This window comes from Notolepis coatsorum (genome assembly GCF_963971535.1).
Source record: "Notolepis coatsorum genome assembly, chromosome: 1".
NCBI classification, from domain to species: domain Eukaryota; kingdom Metazoa; phylum Chordata; class Actinopteri; order Aulopiformes; family Paralepididae; genus Notolepis; species Notolepis coatsorum.
This window is the reverse complement of record NC_140165.1, coordinates 9,198,862-9,217,223: the sequence shown is the minus strand read 5'-3', so window position 1 is coordinate 9,217,223 and position 18,362 is coordinate 9,198,862. Positions and strand designations below refer to the sequence as shown.

General features: G+C 43.0%; 2 protein-coding genes across 3 annotated transcripts; both read left to right on the top strand.

The window, feature by feature from the left end:
• Positions 1 to 3,179: 3,179 nt before the first annotated feature.
• cldn10e (claudin 10e) lies at positions 3,180 to 11,001 on the top strand. 2 transcript variants are annotated; one of them, XM_084317824.1, is made up of 6 exons: positions 3,180 to 3,326; positions 3,581 to 3,864; positions 4,336 to 4,497; positions 5,621 to 5,702; positions 6,279 to 6,392; positions 9,889 to 11,001. In XM_084317824.1, the coding sequence occupies exons 2-6, from the start codon at positions 3,633 to 3,635 to the stop codon at positions 10,283 to 10,285; spliced, it is 987 nt and encodes a 328-aa protein (XP_084173950.1). In that variant the 5' UTR covers positions 3,180 to 3,326; positions 3,581 to 3,632; the 3' UTR covers positions 10,286 to 11,001. The 2 variants fall into 2 exon arrangements, with proteins under 2 accessions (XP_084173950.1, XP_084173949.1); XM_084317823.1 differs by having other exon boundaries at positions 3,180 to 3,864.
• Positions 11,002 to 11,203: 202 nt separating this feature from the next.
• On the top strand, positions 11,204 to 18,362 carry LOC311231300 (claudin-10-like). Its single transcript, XM_084317844.1, has 7 exons — positions 11,204 to 11,264; positions 13,089 to 13,197; positions 14,301 to 14,440; positions 15,388 to 15,549; positions 16,498 to 16,585; positions 16,746 to 16,853; positions 17,976 to 18,362. Exons 2-7 carry the CDS (start codon positions 13,106 to 13,108, stop codon positions 18,142 to 18,144), a joined length of 759 nt encoding a protein of 252 aa, XP_084173970.1. The 5' UTR covers positions 11,204 to 11,264; positions 13,089 to 13,105; the 3' UTR covers positions 18,145 to 18,362.

Sequence of the window (18,362 nt, the reverse complement as noted above, 5' to 3'; positions counted from 1 at the left end):
CCCTTGACCCCGTGATTCTGGGGGCAGTAACGAGGTTGTTCCTCCGTTCGTTCCCGGGTGGCATGCGGGTTGTGCGTGTGTGTAGTCGTGGGGTCAAGCCACGGTCTGCTCACCCTGTGCGTTGAGTTGCTTGAGTGCCTCTTCGCACGGTCGGGTCCGTCGCCCTCCCGTGACGTCCCTAATAGGGGGGCTACCCTCCATTAGGGGGGGTCGGGGGGGCTCGGCCCTCCCTGTTCTGATGGTTTTGGGGGGCTGTCAGCGGGGTGTATTTGTCAGCCAAGTGGCTCCGCTTGGCCTCCCTTGTGCAGAAGGCGATGCCAAGCTAAGCCACTAACGATACAGAACGTTAGGTTATGACTATAACCAAGTTCTGTTAGTTAGGGGCGATGCTTGGCATCGGACGCCGCTGCAGCCCTTGTCCTCACCTTGTGGTGAAAGCTTGGGAAGGAGGAGAGCAGGTGACCACACACCTGCTTATGAAGGTAAGCTGATGAGGGGTGTGGTCAGACTAATACTGGTATTAGAGGTACATTTGTGGTTTATTCAGTACGCGTGCACGTACGCGAGATAGTGCAGAAGGCGATGCCAAGCATCGCCCCTAACTAACAGAACTTGGTTATAGTCATAACCTAACGCTAATATGAAAGACATGCAACCCTTTCTCCAAAAGAGATTAAAAAAATAAGGGGGTCAAAACATTTATATATTCTTCTGTAAATACTGTATTATAATAATACAGGAGAATACATACTTGAAAGCAATTCAGAATGCCTGAGACTGAGAGCCTCACTGCATTATATTCCATTATATTCGTGTCAGCGGGTACCTGAACGTTTGATTGATTGATTGAAAAGTTTATTAACAGATTGCAGAATGGGTACAGTACAGTACAGCTCAATACATACAATTGTTAAGGCGATGCAGACCAGAGAAAGACTTTCATCTTGTTTACATCAGGGTCCCCCATTTTCAATTATCATGTTGTCTCGTCCTTTACATAAATAAAGACATTTCCACCATAAGTTGATGCAGAAAAGGCACAACTTGATGCAGAAAAGTACACCATAATGCAGGAAATGAAGTGTTTGATGCCCAAAAATAGTTATAGTCGTTTTGTAAAAGAGAAATGGAATACTCATAAGTTGTATCAGTGAATTATGATCAGTTTTGGAGAACAGCTAACTACATGAGTGGTAGTTTTATCTGAATTCACATCTTATCAGTTTTTTTTCACCCTAGTTGTTAACTGCTTTTGGTCACGTGATTAAGGTAGTCAGCGACAATCTACAGGTTGCCTTTTCCTGATTACACCTCTGCGCCCTGCCTGTCCTCTCCTTAAGACACTGTAAGCCTTGGGCCACCCTAAGCATGTCCCAGTTAGGACACCAAATCAAACACACCCACACTTTCATCTCTGTCTGTTGCCTCAACCTCTGATTTGATCGTACTATCACTGTATTTGGATGTGGTGTCATCTCACAGCTAGAAGTTCCTGGGTTCGATTCCCGCTTGGGGACCAGGTTGCCCTCCCGATAAGATAAACCCAATGGAAAAACATTGCTAACGCTCACTAACGAAGTGCATCGTTGACTCTGTGCATGTGTGTGTGTTCCTGTGGGTCAGCCATCTCGCATGTGTGTGTGTGTTAATCAGCATGACAATTAAAGACTTCTTCTTCTTCCCTCAATGTGGTGCTAGTTTGACAAACTAACAAGTTTAAGAGTTGGTTTAACTGTGAAGTAGGTGTTTTGAAAAACTACAGTTTTAGAGTAGTTTCCCTAACTCTGATATGGGCCTGTGCTACACATTAATTAATGTACGGATCTTTCATATATTTCACTCTTTAATCCTTTAACTGTAGGGTAAACCGGGGTAATATGCCCCCTGCAATTTACCCCATAACCACTAAATGGACTAACATTTTTATTTCAGATCATGTCTTGGATAGTAATGGTCTTGCTAATCTTTGAGTAGCATACTAGCATCCAACTTATTTTAGTAGTGGGCGGTATAGCTACGAAATAAATAGTTTTGATGTAGGCTACAGTAATTGTATGTAATATGTTGACATTAAAAAATAAGGATCTGTGTTATATGCAGATTTTTTTATAGTTAAGGTGAGAATCAAAGGGAGAGTGATCCATTAGTTTGAACAAAAAATAAAAACTTTTTTGTAATCCATGAAAGTGGGAGAGTAGGACTTTTGGGGTTAGATGCCCCTTTACAACATTTTACATTTAGTTTTATAATAACAAAGTTGTAGCCTGTTATGATTTAATTACCGTCTATATTTGTTTACTTAAGCTTACCATTGGATTATATTAATCCAAATTATATATATTTTAATAGAAAACAGACATTGGGTCTAATTCTCCAACGGACTTAAGACAACAAATTTGCTCTTAGGGCCATTTAAGACATCTTAGATTTTGGGATTGATTGATTGATTGAAAACTTTATTAACAGATTGCAGAATGGGTACAGTACACAGCTCAATACATACAATTGTTAAGGGGATGCAGACCAGAGAAAGACTTTCGTCTTGTTTACATCAGGGTCCCCCATTTTCAATTCATCATATGGATTCATCATCACGGATTCACCAACCGTGTTAAATATCTGTTTTATTGATTAATTATACATTTGAAAGAATGCAGGTTATAGCCAACATGCAATATATCCCATTGATTGGTACAATGGGACTGACATTTGTCGTTTTATATAGCTATAACCTGCATCCTTTCAAATGTATAATTAATAAATAAAACAGATATAACACGGTTGGTGAATCCCAAAATCTAAGATGTCTTAGAGCAAATTTTTTGTCTTAAGTCCATTGGAGAATGAGACCCATTGTTCCTCAGGGGGCGTTTTACCCCGGTTTACCCTACTTCTTGCATCTTTACATACAAGGACAGTTCCAAAACAATCAACCAGGGGACCAACTAGAGGACAGGGAGCCAGTGAGGTTTGTTTGGTGTAATCTGAGCTAAATGCTTAGACGGGCACTTTCATCCAGATCCAGAGTTCACACCTCTTCGCCCAGGTCCTGGGAACCTGAGACACCGACGTCTCTCACCCGCATCTAGGGCCTGGGAAACAGCAACGGCACTATGGGAAAAACTGTTCCCGGTAACCATGGTTTCATCCGCCTCATCTCCGTGATCTGATCGGTTCTCTCTCTGGCTGAGGACGGCGGCTGGGACCACGCGGGGCAGACGGCGGTCCGCTATAGCAGGAGAGAGGAAGACAGACGGCCTCCGGGGAGACGAAGAAGAAGAAGAGAAGAAGAATAAATCAAAGTTGGACTACATTTTGAGAACAAGGTACTTTTAAAGAGGACGAGAAGCCTCTCAGGATCAACAACAACAACCGCATATAGATGTAGCAGTACTGTCTATCTGTATGTCGTGGGGGACCCTGATGTAAACGAGACGAAAGTCTTTCTCTGGTCTGCATCCCCTTAGCAATTGTGTGTATTGAGCCGTACTGTACTGTACCCATTCTGCAATCTGTTAATAAAGTTTTCAATCAATCAATCAATCAGCAACAACAACAACAACAACAACTTTGAACCTAGAAACAGGAAGCATAGATCAGAGCTCCGCTCATAATCCGGGGGTCCCCCGGCGATGAAGATCCGCGTGGTCCAGATCTGGGGCTTCCTGATGACGGTGTTGGGGTGGATCTTCGTGGCCTGCAGCATGGCCATGGAGGGCTGGAAGATCACCTCCGTCGGGGGCATGGGCGGCTCCTCCATCATCAAGGTGGCCTGGTTCTGGTCCAGCCTGTGGCGCGCCTGCTTCACGGACTCCACGGCGGTCACCAACTGTTACGACTTCCCCGTGCTCTGGTCCGTGGATGGTAGGTATATCAAGCTTTTTGTGTGGAATTAGTTGTAGGGGTGTATTATCTACTGTGAGTGATCTGTCCTTGAAAAACAATGTTTCTAATATATATTTTTGGTGGTATTTTTAAGCTGATATAAACCTTGAATTCAGAACAGATGATAGTAAATATGGTCTTATCAGGGGCATAGCAAGGAATTCTGGGGCCTGTGCACATAATAGTCTCCGCATAGGCCCCCCTCCCCAGCCACGACTCATATGCACCTTTTATTAAAAACCTTTCAAATCTTTTTTTGTCCAGACCCTCTGATGGCCCTCCCGCAGCTGGGGGGCCCTGGGTAGTCTGTTTCACTAACCCCCCACTTCTACGCCCCCCCCCCCCCAGTGGTTATTAGCATTACTGTTACCATTGACTGACTGGATTGCATAGTTTCCCCACCTGTTATTATAACAAGTGTCACTGGACCCTGTCTCCCACTGCCCACAGGCCACATCCAGATCGTGCGCGGCCTTCTGATGGGGGCCCTGACGGTGGGGATGCTGGGCTTCGTGCTGAGCCTCATGGGGATGGAGTGCACCTTCCTCGGGGGTAAAGACAGACCCAAGCACAGGAAGATCTACACCGGGGGATTGTGCCACATAATCAGCGGTAAGCGGCGCCTACTTTCAGGAAATTAACTTAGTCGGCGGCACGGCGTTGGTGGTTTGTAAATTGATTTTCTTTTTAATATTTCTTTTATGTTTCATTTTGTAGAGTTAAAAAATACACAATGACAAAAAAGTTACAAATAATACAGTGCAGGGAGAGGTAGAAAACCCAAAGGGCTTCATTTGAAGCCTCCATCTACAATGTTAAAATGTTCTAAAAAACAGAACAATCATTTTACTATAAAAGTGATGGCAAAATGTACGTATTAGTGCTGTCAGGCGATTCATTTTTTTTATCTAATTAATTACAGGATTTGTAATTAATTAACCTAATTAATCGCATTTTAATCGCATAACCATTTTAGGCCTGATATTCTATATTCTATAATCATATTTAAAATGGCATGTGTCCGGATGGCAGAATTCAGTAGTATATATATATATATATTATAATTTTTTTATTTTATTTTAACATTTAATTTTGCGTACATTTTAATAACGCGATAATTTGCTGTGTAATTAATTAATCTAATTAACGCGATAAATTGACAGCCCATATATATATATATCTACACATATCATGTATGATTTCCTGCAGATGAAGAGTAGGTGATTACTTTAACATTGACTGCAGGGCAGGGGTGGAAAGTAACTAATTACTTTAATTATCTTATAGCACAATATAATGAAAGCGGATACGGATCAGCTAGCCTAGCTTAAAACTCCAGGAGAGGTGTTTTTTGACCAACATTTTGGGAAATTAGCTTATCGTCATCTCCAGAGAGAGACAAGGAGATAGATACCAGTTTCCTCTCTGTGCGTTCAGTAGAAAGCTATCTGGCTGCATGTTAGCCTAGCTTAGCACAATGAAGGGAAGCGGACATGACCGATTAGCCTAGGCATTGTCCAACTAACACCTCTCCCGAAGGCTAACCGGCCATGTCCGCTTCCATTCATTGTGCTAAGCTAGGCTAACATGCAGCCAGATAGCTTTCTACTGAACGCACAGGGAGGAAACTGGTATCTATCTCCTTGTCTCTCTCTGGAGAAGACGGTAGGTGCATTTCCCAAAATGTTGGTGTGTTCCTTTAAGTATTTGTGTGTCTTATACATCTTGACTGCAGGGTTCTCCTCCTCCTGTGGGTATGCTGTCTACGCACAGTTTGTGTCTGGAGAATACTTCAACCCCAACTTTGATGGACTGAAGTAAGCTGACGTGTTTTGAAGTTTTGAGTGTTCGCTGTCGTCTGGAGAAAACCTTGCACCTCCGATCTCTGTATTTTCCCATGTTTTTACTTGAGTTGAATGTTTACATGGTTCTCTATGTTGTCAGCCTCAAGCTCGGAGGATACCCGTTCAAACCCTTCAAAAATACATGGGTGTCAGTCAAGAAATGAGGTTGTTTTCCCCCTCAATTCCTCAGTGATTGACCCTTTTCGGAGATGCAAGGTTTTCGCCTGACAGCAGTCACAGGCATCAACAAAATAAAAAGTTGAGATCACGATAACGATCTCTTTCTCTCTCTCACCCTCTCTCTCTCTCTCTCTCAATTCAATTCAATTCAATTCAAAAAGCTTTATTGGCATGAAATTTCACAAATGTTGCCAAAGCACAATTATGACATAAACAGCAAACAACATTATACAATACTCTCTCTCTCTCTCTCTCTCTCTCTCTCTCTCTCTCTCTCTCTCTCTCTCTCTCTCTCTCTCTCTCTCTCTCTCTCTCTCTCTCTCTCTCTCTCTCTCTCTCTCTCTCTCTCTCTCTCTCTCTCTCTCCCAGGTTTGACCTGGGCACTCCTCTCTTCCTGGGGTGGGTGGGCTCTGCCTTCCAGATGACAGGGGGTGCCTTCTACCTGTGGTCTGTGTGTAAACCCCTCTGTAGAAGAGAGGACATGTGAGTGCAGACGTACACGACAGAACCCAGGGCTAGTGTAACCGGTCTCGTATTGCTCTGCGTTGTGTTTTTTTTCCCCCGATTCAACCCCTGTTAACACATACCACTCTCTGCCAGTGCTGTAAGCCTATGGAGTCGCTCACCTTCTTTGCAGGGCTATAACTTTTTAAATATTATAGCTATGTCGACATTACTATGGTCCATTCAACATCGGGTATCTATCGTTCCGGATGTGGGAACGTTATATTTTACCATTCCTACGTTGTCGTGTTAGTACCGTCGTGAATATAAGTATGTTTTTAGATTAGGGCGGCCGGGTGGCGCAGCGGACATTGCGCTCGTCACCAACGCAAGAGACACCGGGTTCGAATCCGGCTGTCGGCGTCGCCTCCGGCTTGGGCCGGCCGTCATACTAACTCAATTGGCAGAGTTAGCGGGTGGGAAGTCGATGGGTGATAATCTGGACGTTGTAAACAGCGACTCCTACAGGTCGGTTGGGGCGCCTGCACAGCAGAGAGAGGAAAATGGCGGGGGCAGTGTGAGCCTCCTACACGTTACTCCTCGCCAAATGAGAGTCCGCGCTGGCAGGTGAAAAGATGCGACTGGCTGCCTGCACATGTATCGGAGGGGACATGTGACAGGCTTCTATCCTCCCTACAACCGGCCAGTGGGGGGCACATGCGAGCAACGTTCAAGACAGGGGAGGGGAGAATTGGCACGGCTAAATTGGGATGGGAGAAAAATAGAAAGAAAGGAGAAAAAGTGGATACAAAAAAAAAGTATGTTTTTAGAGTGTAGAGCAGTAATTCCTAGAACGCGAGTTATAGGCCCCGACGCATATTATACATAATCGATTGGCGTTTCGTTCCTATACACGCTATATTAAAAAATTCAAATGCATATGCTCGGTATACATTATGCTCCATCATGCGCGAAGGAAAGGTGGGGGGGGTCGTTTATGATTCCTTGATTGTCAGTAACGGCTTTCTTTAGTACGACATCATACGTTGATCACATGGATTGCAATGAAATAAATGGACAATCGAGCTGGAATTAATGTTAGATTCCTCTTACCTGTGGCCGATGAGTCTGGAGAAAAAATATTCCAATTATTTGATTTCGATCTGCTAGATCCATTTTCCGCTTGTATGACGCAATAAACGCCGAAAGCATATTGATTCTTGCGTCTCGAAAGCGACCCAATGCACTCAAGTGTTTGTCTGGATCAATATAACAAGATAGCTCACCGGAACATTTTCTCCGATGCACAGAGCGCCACATCCGGTTTAGAGTGGAGTGCAACTCGCCCGAAATCCACCAGACGGCGGTATTGAGGCGTTGAAATATCAAACAGAGTCCAGCTGGCTCCCGGAGCCTTGCTGGATTATGAATGCCAATAGCGAATAAAGGAAATAACGATCATAAAAACGAGTTAACTCGTTGTTGGTGCTCAACGATTGGCGGCCAATAACGAGTCGTTAATGGCGCAAAATGTGTTAAGGGATCGCCCTGAGTGGGAGTTGAACGCCGGTCTCCCGTGCCGCGGGCGGCATCACAGACCACTAGACCAAGAGGTGAATTCACTTCTTGGTAATGTGTCTGGATGCCTCTGGGGATTGAGTTTACTTGCAGTACCGCTTAACGTCCACAGCCACTTCACTACACTGTCCATCGTGACTGTGGATAGACACGCGGTACCTCCGCTAGCTTAGCACAATTGACTGGAAATGGATACGGACCACTAGCCTAGCTTAAAACTAAAGGGGGGGTGTTTTTGGCCAACAGCTAGGCTAGTGGTGGTGGGGCGGCGTGGCTCAGGGGTAGAGCGGGTCATCCAATGATCGAAGGGTTGGTGGTTCGAATCCCGCTCAAGCCCATGTCCATCCCACTGCCGTTGTGTCCTTGGGCAAGACACTTAACCTACTTGCCTCGTATGAATGTGTATGCATGTGAATGAATGTTGGTGGTGGTCGGAGGGGCCGTAGGCGTTGATTATTCGCCACGCTTCCGTGAGTCTGCCTCAGGGCAGCTCTGGCTGCAATTGTAGCTTACCACCACCGGTATGACTGTGTATGAACGAATAATGGACTCTGTACGCGCTCTGGGGTCCTCGTGAACATGAAGAGCGCTATATAAATCCAATCCATTATAGTTTGATGGTTACTAACACAGCCCATTAGTTTGTATTGAATATCCGTGAGAAGTTATATATACAATAGCTGCATAATTACAGTATACAAAAGATAGGAACAAAGGACAGTACATTGAATTCAGGAGAGACTTAAGGGCTTGAATCCAAAGTAGAATGCTGGAGAACACGGATTAAAGGCAATCAACTTTATTTACGACTATAAATATAAATATATTTATTTTCAACACTGGGTGCGTCTTCATTTCTTTTTTTTCTCCTATTTTTCTATTTTTCTCCCATCCCAATTTTGTGATTCCAATTCTTCCCTCCCCTGCCTTGAACGTTGCTAGACTATGCCTCCCACTGGTCGGCTGTAGTGAGGATAGAAGCCTTGCATCACGTGTCCCCTCCGGTACACGAGGATGCAGCCTGTCGCATCTTTTCACCAGACAGCTCGAACTCTCAGTGGCGAGGAGTAACACGTGGGAGGCTCACGCTGCCCCCGATACTTCCTGTCTCTGCTGTACAGGCGCACCAACCGACCTGTAGGAGTCGCTGTCCACAACGTCCAATCCCCACCCACCAGCTTTCCCACCCTCTAACACTTGCCAATTGTGTTAGTATGACGGCCGGCCAAGCCGGTAGCAACGCCGAGAGCTGGGCTCGATACCAGCATCTCCTGCGTTAGTGGCGAGCGCCTTGCCCACTGCGCCACTCAGCCGCCCTGTGCGTCTTCATTTCTGATATTGAGGTGTTATTGTGTAGATATTGTGGTTTATAAATAAAAGTGTCTATTTTCTCCTAATGCAATCTTATTGTTTAAAGGACTTGTTAGTCTACAATGCCCTCAGAGGGGAGACAGGTTACTATATTCATTTGATTAATGGCTCTGTACCAAAGGGAATGAATGAAAAAATGTTGTTATCCTGCTTCCTACAAGTGACTTTTTATTACTTTTATTTTCATGAGTATATTATTATTATTTTATGAATTGAGAAAAGTTTTCCTTCTGTTGTAGTGGTTCTTTGCTTATAGAATTTTGTGTTTGCTTTTGGCTTATTTAAGTTTCTGGTAAAAATGTGTTTGCAACATGCTACATTAACGAGTCCTTACTCTGGAGGTCAAAGTTCACTAGCATTCCCAAGCTCACCTCTATGATGTCACTTCCTGCCCACATGGTATATAGCTCCCATTTTTACAAGCTATCACTGCTAGCCTATTACACTGAAGATGGAACACCTGTTCCGAAACATGTCTGTACTATAGGCTGCCATTAAAAACAATTTTTTTAAATCTGAGAGTGCTGGTCCGGCCTTCGGCTTTATTCTGCTTATAAATAAAAGTGAAATTCTAATCTCTCCTCAGGGTGATCGTCATCCCGGCGCCTCTGGAGACAGAGACGGAAAATAACAAATCCACCACAGCTTTGTCCACCGTCTCAGAGATCACCACCAAGACCAAGTTATCATCCATCTCCGAGCTGTCGTCCAAGTCCTCCGGCGAGTTGTCCACCATTTCCTCGACGAGGACCGGACGCTCGTCCAAACAGGGGCGGCGTGCGGCCAGGTCGGAGGGCTCCTCCTCCATATCCGGGCTGTCGTCCAGGTCGGGGGCAGGATCGAGATCCGGCCAGTCGTCCAGGTCCAGCGGGTCGACCCGTTCCGAGTCCAGGAGCAGCGGCGCCAGCAGCCGGACCGTGTCCTCCCTGTCGAGCCGGTCGAGGAGCGAGACGGAACCATTCATCAAAAACTCCTATATCTGATCGAACAGGAAGGAACAGAGACTACAAAGAATGACCCTGAGAGTTCATCAAAAATATATTGGAAATATCTCTGACATTGGAGATAACGTTTTTTGCGGGATATCAGGCAGAGTGTGATGCTTTTCACATTAATGGGAGATTTTGTATTTTTAACCCTTTGAGGTGTAGGCTACAATCTTACATCAATTTTGAGAAATATATACTGTACACTCTAATGATCGAATGATAATGTAGCAACGGTTGGCCTACTGGCCAAAGCTATGCAGTTCTAGAATTTCAAGGTAGAATTAGGAGAGAACATTCCAAAACATGTAAACCGGCAAGGGTTAAACCAGGGTTTTGATAAATGTACCCCACAAATGTGGAAAAATGCCCCCAAACTCATGTCTACAGAACCCGCACCCACCAAGATAAAGATGATTTCTTACCCTGGATTAGATGTGAATGAGGAATACATGGTTGTAGCTAAAACAGACTAGTGGCACCATGTCAGTGTGTTGTATGAATGTGTAGCAATAGGAATTCAGGTGGTATGTACTTTTTTATTATTAATATAGCATTGTTTGTCTTCTATCATGTTTTATTTCCGTTTGAATTGTATTGCATTTTCTGGTGCTCTTTGTGTATAAGGTCTGAAAGCCAGCCAAGACAATAAAATACTTTGATTTGATCTGCACACATATATTCTTGGTCATTTAATAAAATATGTCACTGCACATCTCTCATTTATGATTATGATTATTATTGAGGATCTGTTATTTTATTTATTAATGTGTGGCATTCTTTTAATCCACACAACCCTGACAAGCCAGCCACAGCATGGTTTACAGTAAACAGTGTCTGTTTAGCATAACTCCCCTTCAAAACTAAACTATACGAACAACCTGTTCAAGAAACCTGGACATTCAGGACATTCTCTTCTCAAACTCCTTGTGGCTTGCATCACTTTAATTACCTGGAAGAACTGTCTTTCTGTAAGGTATGGTGACATTAGTTTCAATCAATTTGGTATGTGTGTGTGTGTGTGTGTGTGTGTGTGTGTGTGTGTGTGTGTGTGTGTGTGTGTGTGTGTGTGTGTGTGTGTGTGTGTACAGTATGTAAAGGCTATCTCACTAGATATACAGCTTGATATACTTGAACCAGGCCTACTTGAAGTGGGTGTGAAATATCTTTCAGGCTGAAACACGAGTAGCCTACATTTCTTGCGTTAAATTAACATATATCAGGCACTCATACTTTTCATACATACTATATACAATATGTGAACGGACAGAGCAACTTGCACATCCAAACTCCATGGTAGGAATAATAGGAAACACAGAGCATCTAAACATGCATTCAGATATATTCTAAATGTAAACTACATTAAGGTAATTATTTTCTTTAATCAGTGGTCAACGTGTTAAAATAATAGCTCTACATTCTGACATCCATAACTGATATAGAGTTACATGGGTCTCCCACTCCCTCCACTCTGCAGTAAACATATTTTTTTCTGGTATCTCTATATCAGTCAGAATGTAAAGCTATTTAACACCCTACATTTTGCATAAAACGCCTGACGATTGCATACCCAAAGTAATTAGCAATGTATTATACTTTATACTTATAGCACATGCATGCATGGGTCTGGTCTCTTTGAGTGCTAATGTAATAGAGAAACAGAGGTTTGAACACACAAGTGGTATTTTTTTGTTAACACAAGTGTTGAACTATATTTCTCAAGGTCTGGAAACAAACAATTCCTAAGCTTCTGTAACTCAAAAACAATCACAGTGCATGTTTGACTCTATATACGAGTCCATTTTAAACGTTGCACCCAAATACACAGCAAGCATGGTGTAAATACGTGTACTCGCTCTAGGGCTGCAACCAGGGGCGTAGCTGGGGGGGGGGGGGGGGGTAGCTTAGGATGATTCCAAGGGCCCAGCACTGGGGGGGGGGGGCCCAAATTTGTGTGTGTGTGTGTGTGTGTGTGTGTGTGTGTGTGTGTGTGTGTGTGTGTGTGTGTGTGTGTGTGTGTGTGTGTGTGTGTGTGTGTGTGTGTGTGTGTGTGTGTGTGTGTGTGAAATATATAGAGAGAGAGGGGGGGCTTTGGTAGACTATTGCATTGGTCCATTCATTGAAGATGAACGCAATGCGACATCCTTTACTAGGCTCACCCACCAACAGTGCAGGTGCTGAACTGCTGATCCGAATGTATAGGTAAAAACCATATTATGCGTTTTCATCAATAAAAAAATGGCCAAAAAAATTCCCACTACACCCCTGGCTGCAACTAATGACTATTTTGGTAGTCGACTAATCTGTCGATTATTTTTTCGATTAGTCGACTAATCGAAAAACAATTATATAATTTATTTTTTTTGCACTACCTATCTTTGTGAAAGTGGCTTCTCAGCTCTGGTCCAGCTGAAGACAGAGCAGAGGAACAGATTGGACATTGAGCATGACCTCAGTGTTGCTTTGAGACTCTTGTCAGGACCAAACAACATCCCCAGTTATCCCATTAGTTCCCCCAAACTTACTGTCGGTCTGTTATGTTAAGCTAAGAAGTCTTCAGCTGGCTGGACCAGAGCTGAGAAGCCACTTTCACAAAGATAGGTAGTAAAAAAAAAAAAAAAAAAAAAAAAAAAAGATTATAATAATTTTTTTTAATGACTAATCGACGCAACAATTCCTCGTCGACGATTTTTCATAATCGACGTCGACTAATCGTTGCAGCCCTAACGCGCTCAGAGTGAAACAGACTGTGGTTTTAATGAGACTGAGAGTCTCTCCTGCTTGTCTGCCTGCCGGTCAGTGTGTGGAGGAGGAGGGATGTGGAGGAGGCTGCTTCAGATCCTGGGGCTGATGGCGTCTGTCCTGGGCTGGGCCATGGTGGCCTGCACCCTAGCCATGGACCACTGGAGGTAGGTAGGGTGACATGACAGTTAGAGGCGGATGATTAGTTCACACAAATTACCCATTAAACCCACCCTCTTTTCTTGATCCGGAGCTTGAGATAGGTCAATGAAATAGTGTTTGGGAGACAACAAGTATAAACTTGACACAGTCTAACTTTACTCTATCCTCCCAGAGTCTTTGTTTCATGGTACGTAGTTTTGTAGTGCATACGTTCTTTTGGGGGGGGGGGGGGGGGGGGGGGGGGGGCATCATACAGTCTATGGCTGGGTAAAGTAAACTATGGCAGAAGTTTGTCAGAAAATTGTACAGACTGAGCTAGGAAAGTCAGCCTTTTTTCATTTAAAAAACCAACACCCCACTATCCTATGGACAGTTTAAAAAACATGATTACAAATCTCCCTGATTCAGTCTGTGCCTTTTCATTCTGATCTTCTTTGTTTTTAGTTTCTTTTGCATTTTTCCTATTTATGTCTAATTTATTTAAGCTGATTTTCTTTTCCTTATCTTTATTTAGTTTTTATCTGTTTGAATATGCTGTTAAATGTTCTCATCATCACTGTAAATGAGTTTGCCAATCATTGTTATTGTCGCTGTTGCCTCCTCTTCCTATATCCAATGAATATAGAAACTGCACATTGCATACATCAATACATTTACATTACATCAACATTACATCACATCACAATGTAATTACTATTGAGAAAAACCTATTACCATAAAATATCTTTATATACAAAACACACACCTGCACGCACGCACGCACACACACACACACACACACACACACACACACACACACACACACACACACACACACACACACACACACACACACACACACACACACACACACACACACACACACACACACACACACACACACACACACACACACACACACACACACACACACACACACACACACACACACACACACACACACACACACACACACACACACACACACACACACACACACACATTATATGATGATATAATATTGTGGTGGTCATATAGCCTGCCAGCTATAAAGCAGTCCCTGTGAAACCCTGTGACGGACCACTAAACTCTGTGACTCTGTACTTTTCATTCATGTTTCTACTTGGAGGGAGGCCCGGCTGGGGGGGCAGGGGGGCTCGTCTGTGGTGGAGGTGTCCTGGTACTGGTCCAACCTCTGGAAGGACTGCTATGAAGACTCCACGTCCGTGGTCAACTGTGTGGACCTGGGGGTTCTGTGGATGGTGAAACGTGGGTATAGCGTAGCAGTACACAATGCACACGTCGTCACTATTCATCCAGAACCGGTTGGAACGTTAGAGGGTCAGATCTCATGCACATCAACACACACGACTGCACTCAGGAGGATGACTCGAATCACTTGAATCGTTCACTATTTATTTGACATAGTCAAGATGAATATGAATAACAGCTGCTGTCTTCTTAGTTCTGAGACACGGCCACTGAAGAAGGAAGCGGAGTAAAGTGTCGGACTGTTATTTATAGTCATGTTGATTATGCCAAAGAAATATCATATAATGAATATATATTATATAGGTGCGCTGCTTGTCTATTATAGGTGTGCTGTCTGTCTATTATAGACATGCTGTCTGTCTATTATAGGTGTGATGTCTGTCTATTATACACAGTAAATCTTGCAGTGTCAAATTAACACTATTCCCGAGTGTATTTGATTTTGGTCCCACTCAGAATTGGTGTTAAATTGACTCTTTCTCTTGTGTAAGAGTTAAATTAACTCCAAATAGAGTAAAAACGTCGCTCGCTTACACAAGAGCAAGAGTCAATTTAACACCAATTCTGAGTGGGACCAAATACACTCGGGAATAGTGTTAATTTGTCACTGCAAGATTTGGGAGTGTGTCTGTATGTGATACATCAACCAAAATTACTGCAAACTTGTTTTTAAACTATATGAATGTAGGGCTGTGTATAAGACTCCAACTCACCAGCTTATGTTTCAAAATCAGACGTATACCTTTGTCTGAAGGATGCTATTATAAAAGTGTGTGTGTGCGTGTGTGTGTGTGTGTGTGTGTGTGTGTGTGTGTGTGTGTGTGTGTGTGTGTGTGTGTGTGTGTGTGTGTGTGTGTGTGTGTGTGTGTGTGTGTGTGTGTGTGTGTGTGTGTGTGTGTGTGTGTGTGTGTGTGTGTGTGTGTGTGTGTGTGTGTGTTATTCAGCATACATCCAGGGAGTGAGAGGCCTCCTGATGGTTGGCCTCGCCCTGGGGTTTGTGGGGACTATACTGGCCTTTTTTGGGGTGGAGTGTACGTTCATTGGCGGAGACCAGAGAACCAAAGACAAGCTATTATTGACGGCTTCCGCTTTCCAGTGTGTTGGCTGTGAGTATTGTTGTGGATTTGGAATATTCAAATGAGCCATAACAGTAAGCTGTAGGGATTCAGACAAGTCAATTTGTATATGAACATATAGAACATAGTTTATTAATCTGTTTCCACAGAGCTCAGTTTACAATCAGACATACTAAACGTCTGACCAGAAAGTGATCAGACATGCTAAACGTCTGACCAGAAAGTGAGAAAGAGCTCTGGTCAGAACTTAGATTAAATATGTAATCGAAATGACGTACATGAGAAAAGGTAAACAAAATATGCCCCAGTGAGAGAATGAAATAACAAAGATTGGCTCTATGGCTTTGTTATGGCTTCACACTAGAACTGAAGAAAACGAAACTTGGGGCGTCTCATATCTCCTGGCCCTTTCGCTGTTGTTTATAAGAACACCGTTAAGACTGTCGCCTAGTGTCTTAAAGCTGTATATAGTTGATCATATTAAAACTAGTCAAGCTGTACAGAGATTTAACACAGGTGGACATAGATAACATTTCCCTCACAGTATGATTCCTACTTGAAAAAAATCCCAAAACAATCCTGATTTTACTTTGACCATGTAAGTGTGGGATTATTATGTTCACAAGAGTTTGTCGATGTAAAAGAAGCTTCTTGGAATCTTCTTACCAACAATTTAAGTCCGAATGAAGGCATGTGTTGACAAACATTACCATCATATACAAACATGTTATGGCCACAAAGAAATACAATTAAAAACTCAAATGTATATGTAATGTAAATATGTCAGTCAGTCAACGAGTCACATTCTTCATTTTTAGCAGTGGGGCTGGCTACCCTTTTGTTTACATTTGGATCACCGATTGGGCCTTTGTCAGTGCATTTAAAGCCCCTCAAAGCAGTTTAACAGAGCAGTTTCTCAGGCAGTATGTTGACTGGTTAGTCTTGTTTTCTAACCTTCCTCTGACATCATTCGTGCAGGTGTCTCAGGCTTGTCCGGCTATTGTTTATACATATGCAAGGCTGCTGCTGTCGTTTTGCACCCCAAAGCAGATCCGACTAAATTAAGGTAATTCTGCCTTTTTAAAGCTCATCCAAAATGTAACGAATGAATGAATGAGTGAATGAGTGAATGAGTGAATGAATGAGGTGTGGGATGGGGATATTCATTCAAATAAAATGTAAATCCTCAGTTCCCTCTGGGCCCGTTCTGAATGCTCTTCCCTCAGGTATGATATCGGAGCGCCTGTGTACGTTGGACTAGTGGGGAGCGTCCTCTTACTTCTGGCCAGTGTCGTTTATTCCGCCACAGCGTACAGAGTGGTCCATCCAAAAAGGTACAGGAACAGTACCAAGTTTTGTTTTATTTGTCACATATAATGTACATTACAGTGAAATGCTTGGTTCTTTATATTATGAGCCCGCTGATATTGGGCTTCATACAGTAAAAAGTTAAAAAGAATAAAGGCCAAAGACTATATAAAATTACAATATACAAACTAAAATGCAAAAATGCAAGGATGGGGCACAGTGTTTATGCCCCCCCCCCCCCAATAAAGTGGCATTAATTAAAATTATACAATGGCATGCAAATTTCTTGATTCTGATTGGCTGAAACAGTCAAGTTAGACGTTGTTATTTCGTACAACACACTCCACGTGACCCCAGATCCCTCCCACAACCGAATTACATTTTCTTTTTTTTTCTGAATGAGACTGAATGAATCTGCCATAGATAGACAAATGGAAGTATGAATATATTTTTAACGAATCCTCCAAAAAAGATACAGTCAACTGGAATATGTTAGTTCGTTACACATATGTTGGATTATGTAATTGGTTTGTCATGACTCATTGTGAAACAAAAGAAAAATCGTGAAAAGAAATTAAATAAAATGGCCGTCACACGAAGCGATTTCACTGGATGTCCCATACACAATGGAAGTATGGATATATAATCGTAACGAATAATTAAAAAAAGATACAGTCAACTGGAATATGTTAGTTGTTTACACATTGGATTATGTAATTGGTTTGTCATGACCCATTGTCAAAACAATAATAAATCGCGGGATTTATATGAAGTTTGTTGTTAGATGGCATGCTTTGTAGCACCTCCCTCTGCTTCTAGACACGGAGGCAATTTCTTTTTTTTTACCTACTTTTGCTGTGGATGGTTTTGTGAATAAATCTCCATATGCTTCAATTACTGTGTGTTTATTGTATAGCACTAAGGTTGGGTGAATTCGGCCATTGTATAAAAGCATTACATCACTTGAAGTCGTGTGTTATACTCATTAGATCACGCCTAGCGGGGTCTAACGACCCTCTGCTGCGCGTCGGGGCTAACAACCACCCCTAGGCGTGATCTAATGAGTATAACACACTCCGTCGCGTGATGTGATGCTTAAATAACGAGTAGCGGATGAGGCTATGTTCATGTTGTTATCTTTCTTCTAGGATGGAATGCAGCTCGACGCCTGCTGTTCCCTTCCTCAGAGACGGAACGTTGCCTAGATTAGCGAAACGCCCCTATGGACACTCATCACAGTCAGCTAAACCACTTGGCTCCTGCATCACGATCCCGACATACCAGATGACTTCTGGTGATATCGTTGTGTGTGTGTAGCAGCAGCACAGCGAAACTTAATCATAACGGTTGTGCTTTTTCTTGGTCCATCGTTAACATCAAAGATAATGTTTCTCTGGGATATCCTGGTGGCTCGCGAGCTGACGAACATACCGTGTTATTGCAATATCCCGCACAGCCTGAGAGACCTTTGTTGCATGTCATGTTGAATTAATATCTCCAAAGGAAATAATAAAGTTATCATTTTCAAAGTATTA

What these genes read in the sequence shown, in the direction of transcription:
- cldn10e (XM_084317824.1), top strand. Translation starts at nt 3,633, where the DNA reads ATGAAGATCCGCGTGGTCCAGATCTGGGGCTTCCTGATGACGGTGTTG. An exon ending in CGTGCTCTGGTCCGTGGATG is followed by an intron (nt 3,865 to 4,335) that starts GTAGGTATATCA and finishes CACTGCCCACAG; the next exon opens with GCCACATCCAGATCGTGCGC. An exon ending in CCCAACTTTGATGGACTGAA is followed by an intron (nt 5,703 to 6,278) that starts GTAAGCTGACGT and finishes TCTCTCTCCCAG; the next exon opens with GTTTGACCTGGGCACTCCTC.
- LOC311231300 (XM_084317844.1), top strand. Translation starts at nt 13,106, where the DNA reads ATGTGGAGGAGGCTGCTTCAGATCCTGGGGCTGATGGCGTCTGTCCTG. An exon ending in GGTTCTGTGGATGGTGAAAC is followed by an intron (nt 14,441 to 15,387) that starts GTGGGTATAGCG and finishes TGTGTTATTCAG; the next exon opens with CATACATCCAGGGAGTGAGA. An exon ending in AGAGTGGTCCATCCAAAAAG is followed by an intron (nt 16,854 to 17,975) that starts GTACAGGAACAG and finishes TCTTTCTTCTAG; the next exon opens with GATGGAATGCAGCTCGACGC.